This window comes from Blennius ocellaris, assembly GCF_963422515.1.
Source record: "Blennius ocellaris genome assembly, chromosome: 23".
Classification (NCBI taxonomy): Eukaryota; Metazoa; Chordata; class Actinopteri; order Blenniiformes; family Blenniidae; genus Blennius; species Blennius ocellaris.
This window is the reverse complement of record NC_137672.1, coordinates 7,876,124-7,891,001: the sequence shown is the minus strand read 5'-3', so window position 1 is coordinate 7,891,001 and position 14,878 is coordinate 7,876,124. Positions and strand designations below refer to the sequence as shown.

General features: G+C 42.3%; 1 protein-coding gene across 1 annotated transcript; it reads right to left on the bottom strand.

Annotated features, from left to right (window-relative positions):
* Positions 1-1,847: 1,847 nt before the first annotated feature.
* On the bottom strand, positions 1,848-12,977 carry btr12 (bloodthirsty-related gene family, member 12). Its single transcript, XM_080519287.1, has 8 exons — positions 12,943-12,977; positions 11,023-11,489; positions 10,480-10,671; positions 10,284-10,379; positions 7,599-7,832; positions 6,250-6,397; positions 4,754-4,780; positions 1,848-3,717 (listed from the first exon to the last, which is right to left on the bottom strand). The coding sequence occupies exons 1-8, from the start codon at positions 12,947-12,949 to the stop codon at positions 3,179-3,181; spliced, it is 1,710 nt and encodes a 569-aa protein (XP_080375413.1). The 5' UTR covers positions 12,950-12,977; the 3' UTR covers positions 1,848-3,178.
* Between the last annotated feature and the right edge of the window lie 1,901 nt (positions 12,978-14,878).

Sequence of the window (14,878 nt, the reverse complement as noted above, 5' to 3'; positions counted from 1 at the left end):
ATCAAAAATGTGTAAAACTGCAAAAATAGCTAGAATAGTGCAAGACATGTAATCTTTAAAATAATAATAATTATAAAAATATTAACATTTGCTCGTTTCTGCAGGTTCAAAAGATTCATAGCTGAATCTTTTCTGGTTTCCGGCTGTTCATCCCCTTCTGCTGGCTTGCTGGCTCCTCCAACGGGAAGTTCCTGCTTCACAAGCAGAGTTGGTTTCCGCCCAAAGACCAGCTCGAAGGGAGACTTCTTGGTCTTCATGTGATCTCTGGTCCGGTAACTTAGCAGGATGGGGTCGATGTACTCGTCCCATGTGTATGCCTTGTTGTTGACACACTCCACCATGTCGTTGCAGAGGACCTGGTTGAAGCGTTTCTTCTGGGCGTCGCTCTGGTAGTGGTGTACGGTTTTGGTGCGTTTGTCCATACCAAGACGTCTGCGTACCTCCTCGTTGACATTGTTGCACAAGTCTTGGCCTTGGTCAAAGATCAGTACTTTGACTTTGGAGTAGCGGCAGACAAGCTTGACAAGTGTCTTGGCGATGGTTGAGGCTCTCTTATTGGGTATGGCCTCTGCCTCGGTCCACTGAGTCCGAGGGTTTGTGAAGACAGCGATGAAGCTGTTTCTATTCTTTGACCTGGTCAAAGGCCCCACAAGGTCCATCACAAACTGGGTGACGCTGGTGCCTCGTGGTGGTATAGGCTTCAGGACAGGAGGATCCCTGCGAAGATGGCTACTTCTCTGATGCACATGAGTCATGGCTGCAAATGGAGAAAGAATATCCAACTAGAGGCTTGAATGTCCACAAGATGCTGCAAGTGTCAATGCTGACAGTAGAGTGAAGCTGATCTCTGTGTGTTCAGTGCTTTAAAGTGTGTACAGTGACATAATAACAGATCAAAGGAGTCTGTTGCTTTGATCAAATATTTTCTTCCTTTGATCTGTATTCTCCATGAAGTGCCTCTCCCATCCACTTTGTATGGAACATTTTTCCTTTTATGTCCTTTTATTTCTTTTTTTGTGTCTTTTTTTTCTTTTTTTAAATGGGCAGCAAATTAGCTTCTAATCTAAAGTCTCATGAATCATTTTGAAACACAAACAAGGACTTATGTTGCATTTATGAAATTTCAATTACAATATAGGATGGCAAACATTTAATTACATTTTCAGTTGTTTTTGTACCTAATTTTAGTGGTTTCATCCTTGTTTTTGACACTTTTGACATTTCAGAATAGAATAGAAACTGTATTAATCCCACAGTGAAAGTCCGTTAAGCATTTCTCCACAGAGTAAATTGAAAGACAGCTTAATATCAAATAAGACAAGAGAAATATTAAATAAGTAATTTGTAATATTATTATGTACAAGGTTTAATAGTGACTAAAATATGCACATAAATTATTCGATTAACCAAAATACAGCAACACCTATTCACAGGGAGGAGTTCTACTTTTATGGACACTGGGAGAAAACATTTTTGTTGCCAATTCAACTGTTTTAAATGTAGTTTATCATGTTTTTTTTCTTGTTTTTAATTTCAAAATTCATAAATATTGTATATTTGTATGATTTTTTTCCCCCATTATATAGCTGTTGTACCGTTCTTTCTTTTTTTTTCATCCAAGAGATAACTTTTAAAAATGATTCTGGTATGTGAATAATTAATAATAAAAAAAAGGTTTAAATGCTTGTCTGGTATAATTTATTTTATTCTTGGATGTAAAACAAATGAAAAATGCACATGGAGCACTTCAGCAACATTTAAACATCGTTGTGGAGAGTAAAATAGTGATGTAAGTTTGAAACTGAAAGCTGGTCGCTCCTGGCCTGGATCCTCCCCAGCTGACCCTCACCAACAAACTCTGGTACACCCTTGACAGACCATGTTATACAGAATTAATACAACAATATTGATTAGCGCAGCTCCATTGAGGTCATTTCAGTTCCTGAAGCTGCTTCCCTGGAATCTGCATGATTGAAGAACCATCGCCGTTTATCACACATCATCTTTATTAAGCATCAAAACGCAGGTACAAAAGCAAATGTTTCATATCAAAAGAAAACCTTTCTCAGTCCACGTGAACTAACAATCACTCATTTATCTGGGCGAGGCTCAACGGAGACAATATGGAATTACAGTTACTTCTTAAAGTACTTGAATTAAATCATTACTTGGACTGTAATGTAAGTGTGAAGTTTCTGCATCATATTTGTTTTTCCCTTCCATGCAGACTTGTATTTACACGCATGGAGCCATTTTGTTTGAGCCGTCAGCAAGTTCAGCTGCATTTAAGAGGAGGAAGATGCTTTCAGAGCAGGGGTTTCAAACATGAGGCCCGGGGTCCAAAACTGGCCTGCAAAAGGCTCCAATCTGGTCGCCAAACCACCAAGCAAATTGACAGACAGAGAATTAAAGCACCTCAAAGCCACATTGTCAATATGAATGCAAGAGGCTGCAGAATTCCAACAGCCATTGATGTTGTTTTTTTTTGATAATTCAATGTTTTGCGTCATTAAAATTGGCTTTATGTGGAAATTGCAGTACATTTACCTGCCAATTGGAAAAAAAAATTTTTTCGAAACAGATGCTCCACGCCACAATAAAGAAAAACTTCAAAAAATCCAACCCACTCAAGATAAAATCGGAAGTGATTTTGAAAAAAATATTTGTGAATGAATGATGCCAAGAAAAAAAAGCTGGGAAACCAACAGCATGCAGGCATTGATCATCAAGAGAAGATAAACAGTCCTTTGGTAAACAGGAGCTCAGTGAAACGGTGACAAAGCCGTGGAAAACGGCTTCAGTCATACAGACATACAATCCCCACATTTCCAACATCAAAGTTCTAAGGGATAAAAGCCTTCAGTTTACAATTAAATAAAGACTTGCAGGAGTCCCATTTTATCCTTCTTATATTTTCTCACATATAATCCTTGTGTTTGGTTCCATGTAATGTACAGTATGAGACAAGAGTTTTCAATATGGACACGATAAGCTGTTGCTATAGCTCCTAATACGAATATATATATTTTTTTTTTAAAGAATGTTTTTGTTTTCATTGTGAGATTGGACATTTCAGATAAAGTGCTTATAAAACAAATAAAAATTGTCTTGCCAATTTAAAAAAAAAAAGTTCAAAACAGCGTCACTGTTGCTTTATCCACCAGGCTGTCCGAGCGCCTCAGGTGTGTTTGACGGAGCTCACGGTGAGTGGCGAGGAGTTCTTCCCGTCGTGGTTGAGGCACGGGCTGAAGATGGGGTACAGGCTCTCGGAGAACTTGTCGCTGAAGCTGTAGAGGTGCGTGCGCGCCTTCACGTCGTAGAAGGAGATCAGGCCCGCCTCGTAATCCAGGAAGACGCCCACCTTGCCCGGCTGGGCCGGCAGCAGGAGGTTGAGGCGCGGCGACCCCAGGGCCTTCACCTCGCCGTTCTTCAGCCACAGGCACCAGAAGCCTCCCCCGGGGCTCAGCTTGATCTCGCCCTTGCGGCGGGCCGAAGCCCGGGCCACGCCCAGCGTCCAGGCCGTCTTGCGAGTCACGTCCACCTCCCAGTAGTGGCGCCCGGACCGGAGGCCCTCCAGGCCCAGGACGAAGAGAGCCGGGCTGAAGCGTTTGGGATTCTCGGAGTGAGAGGCCCGGTGCTCGTCGTACTTCACCTGCCGGCCGTCTTCAGACACCAGCAGGTTCTTCTGGGCGGTGGCCGAGTCCAGGATCACCTCGCCTGGGGCGGATCGATGGATGAAAAGTGCAATTTTAGCGCGAGTTAGACACTTTCAGCTTCGAATCTGGTCGAACTTTATACATATTCTGCAAGTCTTGACTGTTAACAAAAACTTATTTCACCATTTTAAATAATCTTTGTCACACGTACAACAATATTGGTCAGAAAAAAAGTGTTTTCACACAAAATATAAAAAAATGTCTGCACGCATCTAAGCCTTACTATTGACCTGCACTTAAAAAATGACTTAATTACATTCTAATGTATATTTTCCTTTAATGGAGATTTTAAAAGTGCATATTACAGTTTTTAGGGATGTTTCCATGTGCATGTATGAATCAAAAAAGAAGGATTTTGTTGATTGGTGTGAAACTATGAAGTAAATGTATAAACCAAACATCCAAACTACTTCATGAGTTCATATTAAAAATCTTACAACCAAACAGAATAACTCTTAATAGCTCTTAATACGCCTGCATGGGGAATTCAAACAGAACTAATAGTTTCTGCCAGTGAGAAATGTGTCGTGTAAATAGTGTGACAGCTATATAAGTTGTTTTTCGGATTTGTACCTCTTTTCAGACACCTTAAGCAAGTTATATGTGTTATACGTGCATTTCTAAGTGTATCTATGTCAAGATAGGTGTGTACATTGGGTATAGATTTATTTATTTTGTATGTGTGTATAGTCATAAAATCTGGATTCATTTATTAAATTATATAAAAGAGGCTATATATTACTCATATTAGTGTAAATTGATTGTTTTTTCCTATTTGTGTATGCTTTGACACGTCTCGGATAAATTAATGATAAAAAGTATTGACTAATACTCGTATACGAAGTGTGAATATTTAGTTATTGACCTGCTGCGAAGCTTCATATAGGAGGAGAGGAGCAGTGACTTCTGCCCAGTGAAGCAGGTAAAGTTAAACAATTTACAAAAGCTGTTCTGGAGAGACAGCACCACCTTGTGGACGTTTTGGAGGAGCCGCACAGAAACCAACAGGAAACGGACAAACCTGAAGTGATACTCACTTGAGTAGTTCTGCAGCTTCCTCAGCTCTGCGAGAGAAAGATAGAGGGGTGGAGGAGGGAGGGGGGGGGGGGGGGGGTTAAAAGAGGACATCCGTCACTCAGCTGGAGAGTCAAAGTCAAAGCAGACGGCACGTGTGGGTGGTAAACATATCGCTCTAATCCAGGGCCGTGAACGCCGCAGACATGTGGCCCCGTCACTCAGCTGCGCCGCCGCCACCGCCGCCTGAAGGTGGATGAAGTGCAGCATCGACACTTCCTCCATCTGTCCGGCCAGCTTGCGTGTGTGAGCGTGTGAGCGCGGCGCCGCCATGAGTCACTCTGCTATTCCCGAAGCCCTCGCACACAGTGGCCTACATTACTGCACATTCACGTGGACAAACGCTGGATCCCGAGGAGTTTAATAAACCAACATCACTTCCTGTCCAGATCGCTGTGTGCTCAGCTGTTTACGGGATCCAGGGTCAGCAAAAAGTTTATTCAGCCTCTCAATGACAAGGATGTCGTGACCCCATGTTTTTTTTCCATTTCCACATTCCAGGGAACACAGAGCAAAAGACGGTGGTGCATCAGAGGTCAGAGGTCACCGGAGGGTTAATTCTCCCTCGTGCCTTCAGGCAGGCGTCATTATGTGCCACAAAGAAAAACTAATTGCGGCTCGGAGTCATTAATTCCTTCTGCAATTAAGTTCCTCAATGTAGACAACACCCATTTTAAAAGGGTCATATTATCCAAAATTCACTTTCTATTGGTTTTTCAACAGCAGCAATCATCTCCACACTGGAATGATGAAACACAAGCGAAGAAAGTGTGTCCTCTCTCTTTCCAGCTTGTTTTCGTTTTTAAAAAGTGTTAAAAGTTCCCATATATGGGCGGAGCCAGTTCAGCTCACACAGACACAGCAGATTCTAAATGCAGCTCCTATGATCCAACATTCAAATTCAAAAGATGGATTTGGAGCAGTAAACTTTGAATACAACATTTTTGGACCAACAAGACCCAAGTTAAAGTGTTGAAAATATGTGTAATATGACCCATTTAAATGACTTTATTAGTCCTTTAAAGGGAACTTTTTGGGAAACATTTCAAATCTGCAGTGCGATTAAAGGACATTTCATTACTTGTGTGTCATTTAATTGCCAAATGAGCCTTTGAAAAGCAGAATAAAAGACATTTTAGCATTACGAGTTGGCTGGTTGCACAGTATTTAATGTTAGAAACCTTCTGCTAAAGTTAGCAGTGAAAAATACTGGAAATCCTGGTGATACTAAAGAGAAACAGTAGCACCTCAATTATTAGTTTTATTATCTATTCATGTCTTTATTTGAGTTTTTTTTTTTTACCATTTTCATGCTTAATTAAGGTGGAATAAACAAAAAGAATGTGCACCAGAATTGTTCTCTTGCCTGATAAAAAAGAAAAGGTTAAAAACATCCAAACAACACAAACACAAAAGGCCGTTGTTTGCGTAAAAGAGACGTACGGCCGCCCGCCCTCACCTTTCCCGTACAGCCGTTTCAGTTCGTCCTGGAACTTGCCGACGAGGCCGCTGACGGAGGAGCGGATGGTGCCCAGGTAAAGGTCGGTGTCCACGCTGACCCCCGACCAGTCGACGGACTCGGGCGGGGGCGACAACGCCGTCGCGTTCTGGGGAAAGGCAGAGGAGGTACAGGCTCTCGATCACCGTCACCTCCTTATCACCTCATCGTGTCAAGACGTTACTTTTATCTGCATAATCTGAGCGTTGCTCTGATACAAAGTGCTCCAAAGGCGTTCTCACCGCGTTTCATAACGCCGTAGAAACTATCGGTTTCATGTTTCCTGTAAGAAATCTGAATTCACGGCGGAGAACAGCTGCGGCGGTGACAGATTGTTCGGGTTCATTCAGGCTTTTGATGCGCCTCAAATTCTCCCCGCAGCCGCAGCTGCAGCAGCTGCTGGACGCCTTCAGGGTGTTTGGCTTTGCAATTAAGAATAATTAGACGAATAATCTTTACGGCAAAATAAAGACAATTATTTTTAAGTCTCTACATACAAATATTCTACCAGATCTGCTTTTAGAAAAATAAGGCTTTTTTTTTTTTTTTTTAAACTGGAGGGGATTGTTTTTATTCATGTTATGTGTCTGTGGGGCTTGGAAACGCTGATTGATTATTTGTATTGTAGGATTTGGTGTTTTGAAATACTGAATGAAACACTGTCATGATAATATTGGTTTTTTTGTTGTGTGGATGAATTTAAAAGGATTAGCTCACATTACTTAAATTATTCATACGGAAGTGTATTTGCATTCACAAGAAAAAATATAAATCATTTGATTTTTAAATTAATGAAATGATTCTTTTATGATTACACGAAAAAATTAATTGTCTAGTTTTTCTTAAAACCATTTTCTCGTTAATTCAGAGAAACAGACAATTTTTTAAATAATTTATTTTCTCATAATTAGGAGAAAATTGTCATTAATTCATAAAAGTCTATTGTTTTAAATAATTTCTGTTTCTTATCATTATGAAAAAATATCTTGTTAATCAATTAAAAATAGAAGATTCTTTTAATAATATATTATTTCTCGTTATTTCCAAAATAAAACCCAATTTTAACTTTTTTTTAAATTCATTTAGCCCCAAAAATTTCATTGTCTTGAATTTTTATAAAATATTTTTCGCTCCAGTTCCAGACATATTTATGTAAACGTACTAACTTGAATTTTTAATGTTGATTTCACAGACCCATCCAAGTTTCTCAGTGTTACAATCGCAGGCGCTTTTCAGATCCGTCGCCGTTCCAAAACCCACAGAAATAATCCTTTCAAGTCGGTCGGACAAACTTGAAAGCCGCGCCGCACCTGGAGGAAGACCACTTTGTCCTGCGTCTGTGCGAAGGCCTCCAGCTCGTTGCTCCGCCTCCTCAGCTGGCTCAGCTCGTTCTCCAAACCCCGGGCCACTTCCTGCGCGTGGCGCTCCGCCTCGCGCTGCCTGGCGGCGATCAGCTCCACCAGCTCGGCCTGGCTCTGCTCCACCAGCCGCTGCAGCTCGGCGTACACCTGCCAGCTCTCCTCCAGCTCCTTCTGAGCGCCGGCCTGCGGGGGGGGGGGGAGGAAGAGGAGGTGAAATCCCGTCGTTAGTCATCCACGTCAACACCATTCGACCGGATTGGAGCTCCTTGCGGGACGGCGTGTTGGCCCACGGGCCTTATGTTGTTTTATTTTTGTGTGTGAATGAGTGTCTATTTTAGGTTTATATCCCTGTTACACACAGTATAATGGAGCAATGCCAAATAAAGATTCTATTTTAAGACCATAAGTTCCCAAACACTGGTGTGATCGTATCTTTTTTAAATGGTGTCAAACTCATTTCACTTCAGGGAAGATATAAAGCGCCATTTGATCTCAAGTGGGCCGGGCCGGTAAATAACAGCGTCACTATCTATAAATAACTGGAACGCTAAATCTCAAAAGTTAAATCATTAACAAGTTCACATTTTCTATCACTTCCGAGCCTCATCTGAAGTGTCCATATAACCTGAACAGATTTCTGCTCGTGGCTTTCAAGGAAATCTTCATTTGAAACCATTTATCTGACTTCTTTTTTCCGTTAAATCCTTTTTATTTCACGTAAATCTTTCGTATAAGTTAATATCCTTAACGCCTCAGACCTAAAAGTACATGTTATTTCAACTTATTGCCTGTAGAAACGACAGTCTGCCTCTTTTTTTTACCGGAGAACCAGTCAGTTAGACTGATCATTATTCGTACTCACCTCATCTTTCTGGTACTTATTTATATTTATATTAGCACATTTTACACAATCGTGCCATTTTAGGAAGCGTATTGAAAGAAGAAACTTCGACCGCCATTCAACCCAATCAAATGCAAATCAAAAGCCTTTTTCTTTCCTTGTCGGCGGCGGCTGGCCGAGTGTCGGCCAGCCGCCAGCAGAACGGGACCGACAGGTTATTTCCAGGAGTAGAAAAACAAAACACACAGCTTAGAGTTGGAAGAGGTCAAAGGTCACCCCTATCCTGTGTTGTGGTTGTAATTCTCTAAGAGGAAATGATCTCCAACCTCCATGAGTAAACCCACTTTTTTTGTTATTTTTGGTGTTGACACTCGACACACTCGGAGAAACTCGATCCTCACTGTACTTGTTAAAGTAGGCGAACGTGAAGCCGAGAGTGAGCGCGTGTGATTTGTGTGATTCGGAAGCTTCCGACCAGCTTTCCGTCCGCAGCGAACATTTCATTTTCAGTTTCTGATAAGACCGCATCGCCACGTCTGCCGGGCCGGGGAGGTTTGGCGTTTTTAATTGCCGTGGTAAAACGTTGCAGCCTGTGATCCTCGTGGCTGCGTTTCATTCGAAGGAGTGTTTTACAGCTCAGACGTGGTGGTTAAGAGGGCGTGAGACACTCTGTGTAAATGTTTGCACTGGCCACACCGGTCGGGTGAGTGCAGGAGCGCAGAGAGGAAAACAAAAGTACTTTCAACCCTGCAAAGTAACTTTACTGGACGGACGCGAGGCGACAACTAACGGGAGGATTTCAATCTGTTCACTTTCATAAGATGTAGTTTATAGAATCCAATAGACATTGTTAATTCTTTCTTTTTTCTTTTTCCATCAAAGTGCAGCTGAGCTGTGTTACTATTTCTCCAAACTTACTTCAGTAGGATGGAAGTTTTGCGCCTCATTGAACCTGAACCGACTGGTTTTCTCCTTCCACAAACATAAAACACGTCACAATAAAATCAGCCGGTGTCACAGCAGCCTGAAACCTCGCCAGCAGCCGTCAAGGAAGTCGCTTTCTTCCAGCTTCTCCTAATTGCTATTACTTTCAGCAATGTTTTTGTTTGTTTGTTTTTTCACAAAGTAGCACTAACATCCAGGATTAAAGAGCATCTTCCCCCAGATTAACCGACTTCAACTGGATTCAGGTTTTCAAAAATTGAAAGGGAGAATTTAAAGTAATGCCGGGATTTCCAAAGTCACTTTACACGGCAAAAATAGATAGAAAATGCTCAATTTGAAGAGAAAATTACTTAAAAATGACTTACATTTAGAATTATACTGTAAAGTCAAGGACTACAAATAAGTAAATAACTTCTAAAACAAACCAAATTATCCATCATGTCTACAAATAATAACAATAACAATTTGCGGGATATATTTGCATTAATAACATTAAGTCTACTACTTTGTCTTGAAGCAATAAATCACCGGTTTCAGTAACGTGCACAACACCAAAACCCCGTTTACACAATGTTTCAAGTGTTTTAAGCAACAACGCATCCATTTTGGGTCTTTTTTCTTTTTTTTTTTTCGACATCCGTTTCCACGGAAACGTGGACAAGTTCGGAGACAAAAATGTAGTTGGGCTGGCTCGACTCTGTCGTTTGTTTTTGTAATGAAACAAAACTGCACGCACAGAGAATCGTAATGATTTCTGTCGTTTCCATGGAGACAGAGTCGGTGCATTTTGGGGTTTTCTTTAACAGCTCCGAGCGCCGTTGTCGTGTAAACGGACTCAGAGGACTCACCTTAATGACCTTGATGGACTGTTTGATCTCCTCCAGCTTCTTGGCTCTCTCCTTGATCATGTGTTTCAGCTCCGACCTCTTCTTCCCCAGGTTACTCTGCGAGGCCACAGTCAAACCCCGTCACTGCGTCAATATATATATATATATATATATACACGTTAGCGACTTCAAGTGGAACGCGGCGCCCTCTGCTCACCGTCTTCTTCTTGAACTCGTGGTCGACCGACACGATGTCGTGGGACTTGTGCGAGGCCTCGGCGCAGGCGCTGCAGATGCAGACGTGGTCGGAGCGGCAGTACAGCTCCAGCAGACGCTCGTGCTTCTTGCAGATCTTCTCGTCCAGGTGGAGGGTGGGCTCGATGAGGCGGTGAGACGTCAGGGTCTTGACCTGTGGTGGGGGGGAGGGGGAGGGGGGCACGAACCGGACAGGCTTTGCTTTAGTAAAATTGGCTTTATGATGATCATATAGTAAATGTCCATTTTAATTCGGAATACCATCCTTCACACCAAACAGAAAGTTTACATTTTAAAAGGTTATTATGGCAGTATTTTTTTACAAATCCAGCCGACTCGGCAATAAATTGGTTTGGGTGTGTGACCCCCTGAACTCGAATGCGTTTTGACACCTCTGCTCTCACTTCATACCAACCGCATGCTATCGTCTTCATCACTGTGCACCTCCCCCCCTCGATGTGACACTTCGTTATGTTACGTCGCGCCCTTCGCGTCCACGACTGACCTTCCTGTGATGTCGGAGGTGGGACTCGCAGAAAGACCCGGGGCAGTTGATGCACGACTTCATGGCTTTGAGTTTCCTCCCGATGCAGGCGTCGCAGGGCACGTCCCCCGACCGGGCGAACTCCCCGGTGTCCTTCACCGGGGAGCTGGCGTGGGCCGCGTCGGAGCTCAGGTTGAGCGTGGAGCCCTGCGACGCCGTCCCGTCGGCGCCCCCCGCCACCATCAGGCCCTGGAACTGGGTGGAGATCTCCGCCAGCACCCGGTTGACGCTCATCTCGGGCTTCTTGGAGAAGCTCTTCTTGCACATGGGGCACACCAGCTTCTTGCTGTGGTTCCAGTAGCCCTGCAGGCAGGCCTTGCAGAAGCTGTGGCCGCACGGCGTGGAGACGGGCTCCACGAAGATCTCCAGGCAGATGGAGCAGGTGAACTGGTCCTCGGTGAGGCCCCGGCCTCCGACCGAGCCGACGCCTGGGGGACAGGGGAGTCATTTTGTTCTTTAGCCCTTTTCAAAAGTCTCCTGCACGGTCGCCCTCCAACACCTTGTGGTCACGTTCCTGTCATGATTGCACCTTTTCTTGTCGTTATTTCAATTATTTGTACCTGATTTCCAGCTGTTCATAGTTATTTTCAGTCTTTACAGTTTTATGCATGTCGCCGTTTGACATTTCTCAGTCCTCAGCTTGTGTCTCTACGTGGCTATTGAAAGTCTCCAGAGTGAAGATAATAGATAAGAATGTCTGGATGTCCTGTGTTTACACATTGTACATGAAATAAGCCGTACAGGAGTTTACTCGTGGTCTATTTATCCAGCCAGATATCTGGACGGACGGTCTGGAACATCTTATCTGCATAGCCGAGTCTGAGTCCAGAGGCAAAGAGGAATAAACCTGGCGGAGGGAGATTGCCTTCGATCGCCCCGGTACTGAACGGCAGACATCAGCTGATTTCGAGCGAGTTGGAGGAAAATGTGAAAAGGTATCAAGATATTTGCCTAGCAACCCAGGTTAAATGGAATATTTTGACTTTATTATCATATTTAGACTCCACCTTGTTGCTTTAGACACTGTGGGAAGGTCACGCTGATCTGCTTCTATATGAACTTTGGTTGACTGAGAAAATGAAGATTCAGCCTTGCTGGATGTTCACAACTGGATGTTCCCCCGTCTGATTGGCTCCAGCACCCGGCAACATTAAATAAAGTGGTATTGAAGATGGGTAAACCAATAAAATACCAGATATGAAGATTCCCTAAGAGTTATTTAATGTCTCTGTTGTGGTCACCTGAAGCTGTTTCTGTGGTTTTCTTAGTCTTTGGCCGTAGTGATCAGTTGTGTCTGTTTCTACTTTGTTCTGGTCATTTGGTGTCACGTTTACAAAGATTACAAATGTTTCTAAAGGTTTTCAAAACATACAGTTTCAGCAAATTAAGGTGCTCATTACAGTTCATCCCCACCTATTCTCCAGGAGAAAGCAGAAAGATTACAGTCTGACGCACGAAATCTAAATCACAAGAAAACTGCCTCTAAAAGCAGTGTTTGTCTTTGAAACTATTCCAGGAATGTAGAAACTCTGGCTCTTCAGCTCTGCTGCTGCTGCCTCGGGTTGGATAGTCATGACATCACAAACCGAGAATATACAACAAAACATCGCAGACTGCTGGGATTTCATTTCAGCGTGACCTTATTAGCGTTTCTAATAAAGGTGCCATTCATCAGTCATATCCAACACTGCAAATCCACTAAATAACCTCAAGAATGTACACGTTTAGATTCACACACATATATTTCCTCTTTTTATGAGGGTTTATCACTTGTAAAGTACATGTTGCACCAAGTCTGCCGGAAAATAAACTTCTCCAAGTTTACAGAAAACACAAACTCAAACATGTATTTCAACTCAGACGGGAAAAAGTGAGACTCACTCTGCATGTTTTCGTCCAATGTGGAGCCGCGGAGTCCTTCCCTCAGTGTACTTTGCTTTGAATCCCACAGTCAGTCAGGTGTAGGGAGCCCAGCTCTTCCTGAAACTTTGTGTGACGTCCCTCCCACTCCAGGTGAGACACACCCAAACCCACACACACACACACACACACACACACACACACACACACACACACACACACACACACACACACACACACACACACACACACACACACACACACACACACACACACACACATACACACACACACACACACACACACACGTAAAGCCAAGAAGAGCTGTTGTGTTTTTTAATGTTTAAACGGCCCCTCGTCTGCTTCACAGAAGTGGGAATAACGTAGAGTTCATTCATGGATCTGGGAAATCCCAACTTCCCAGTTGGAAGCTTTCAGATTTCAACAAGAAATCACCAATACCACCCCGAACTCCACAGGCATATGCGGATAAATAACAAAAAGTGACTAACTTTGAGATAAAATGCAGATGTTCCTACTTTTAGTGCAATAAAACACTTTTTTTTAAATTGCATAATACCTCTTCTGACTCGGAAGAAATAGATCTAAACTTTTGGAAAACTCAGAAAGTCTATTATAGCATGTCTCAACTTTTAAGGGATAGAATGTATGAATTATGCAAAATAAAATAAAAATCACCAATGCCATGGTGTATGTATGAGTGAAGAGGGAGTAGGAAGCTTGTCTGAATGCAGTCAAACTGGGAACTTCCCACTGGTAAATGTGACATTCTACAAAACTGCACATAAATGGTTTTCTTTACTGATTCTCACAAACCAACTTAGTGGAAGTTTCAGCAGTACGATCCAATGTGTCTGTAAGGAAATTTCCACAAAAAAAAAAGAATATATAACATGGAGAAGAACGTTAACCTGGTAAAAATCTGACAATAACAGAGAATATTATGATTTCCAATCCAGATTCCTAGTTAATAGTTAACGCAGCAGCCATGCCCTCTGAAAGACACGTGGTTCTCCATGTGAGATTTTCTGCATGACGGGTCATATTGAGAACTTATCTCACAGTGTGTCTGCGTTGTCTTGTTTAATTCACCTTTATACAAGTTTACTGTGTATTTTAAACTGGAAATCTCACAAACATTAATCCATTGAAGCTGCTGTGAGTGTGAGTCAGACTTCAGCACGACAATGGAACTTAAATGATAGAAAAAGAAGAAAACACACTTCACGATCAATCAAGAAAATACATTTTTGACTCATCCTATTAATAGTTAAACTTTAAACTATAACTGCCAAGATGTGGCACCCGGGGAGCAGTTGGGGGTCAAAGGTCACTCTCAGAGACACACAGTCGTAACGTTCGGGACTCAAACCTGCAAACTTACAATCATTTAAAAATCTATTTAAAACACATTTTAGTTCAGGGTTCACATTCAGCCCAGTCTCATCTTGAGTGGGACAAATTGGTGACATAATGCCTTAATAAACTTTAAATTTAAACTTTAGAGTTTATCTTTTTTGTGGCGACGAGTATCTGTGACGAAAATGTTTTTCTCAAATCAAATCATTTACTACAAAACGTAACATTCTGATGTAAAACACAGTGAAATGTGCCAAAGAAAAACAAACTATTAAGCCGCGGTGCATTCTAATGACATTGTTTCTGGATGTCTGAGGTGGATTCAGTGAAACTGCAGGACAATGGAAAATAATGAGTAATCAGAACTATATTTTCAAATAACCCTTTGACTGTGTTGCTCAAACAGTTGTATGTAGATGAGGTAATGTGGACATTTCTGGACTTTTGCTGTTAGATTGTTTGAAAATGTCAACGGAGCGGCTGCGGCGGACTGGAAGCGCAATAATTTGGTTCGATTTTGTCCATCTGGATGCATAATTAACATGTATTGCCATTAGCAGAGGTTCAATGAATAATT

Coding starts and splice junctions, on each gene's coding strand:
- btr12 (XM_080519287.1), bottom strand. Junction 6,398..7,598: donor ACAAAGTGGTCTTCCTCCAG/GTGCGGCGCGGC, acceptor GCCTTTCCCCAG/AACGCGACGGCGTTGTCGCC. Junction 3,718..4,753: donor GAAGCTGCAGAACTACTCAA/GTGAGTATCACT, acceptor GATCCGCCCCAG/GCGAGGTGATCCTGGACTCG.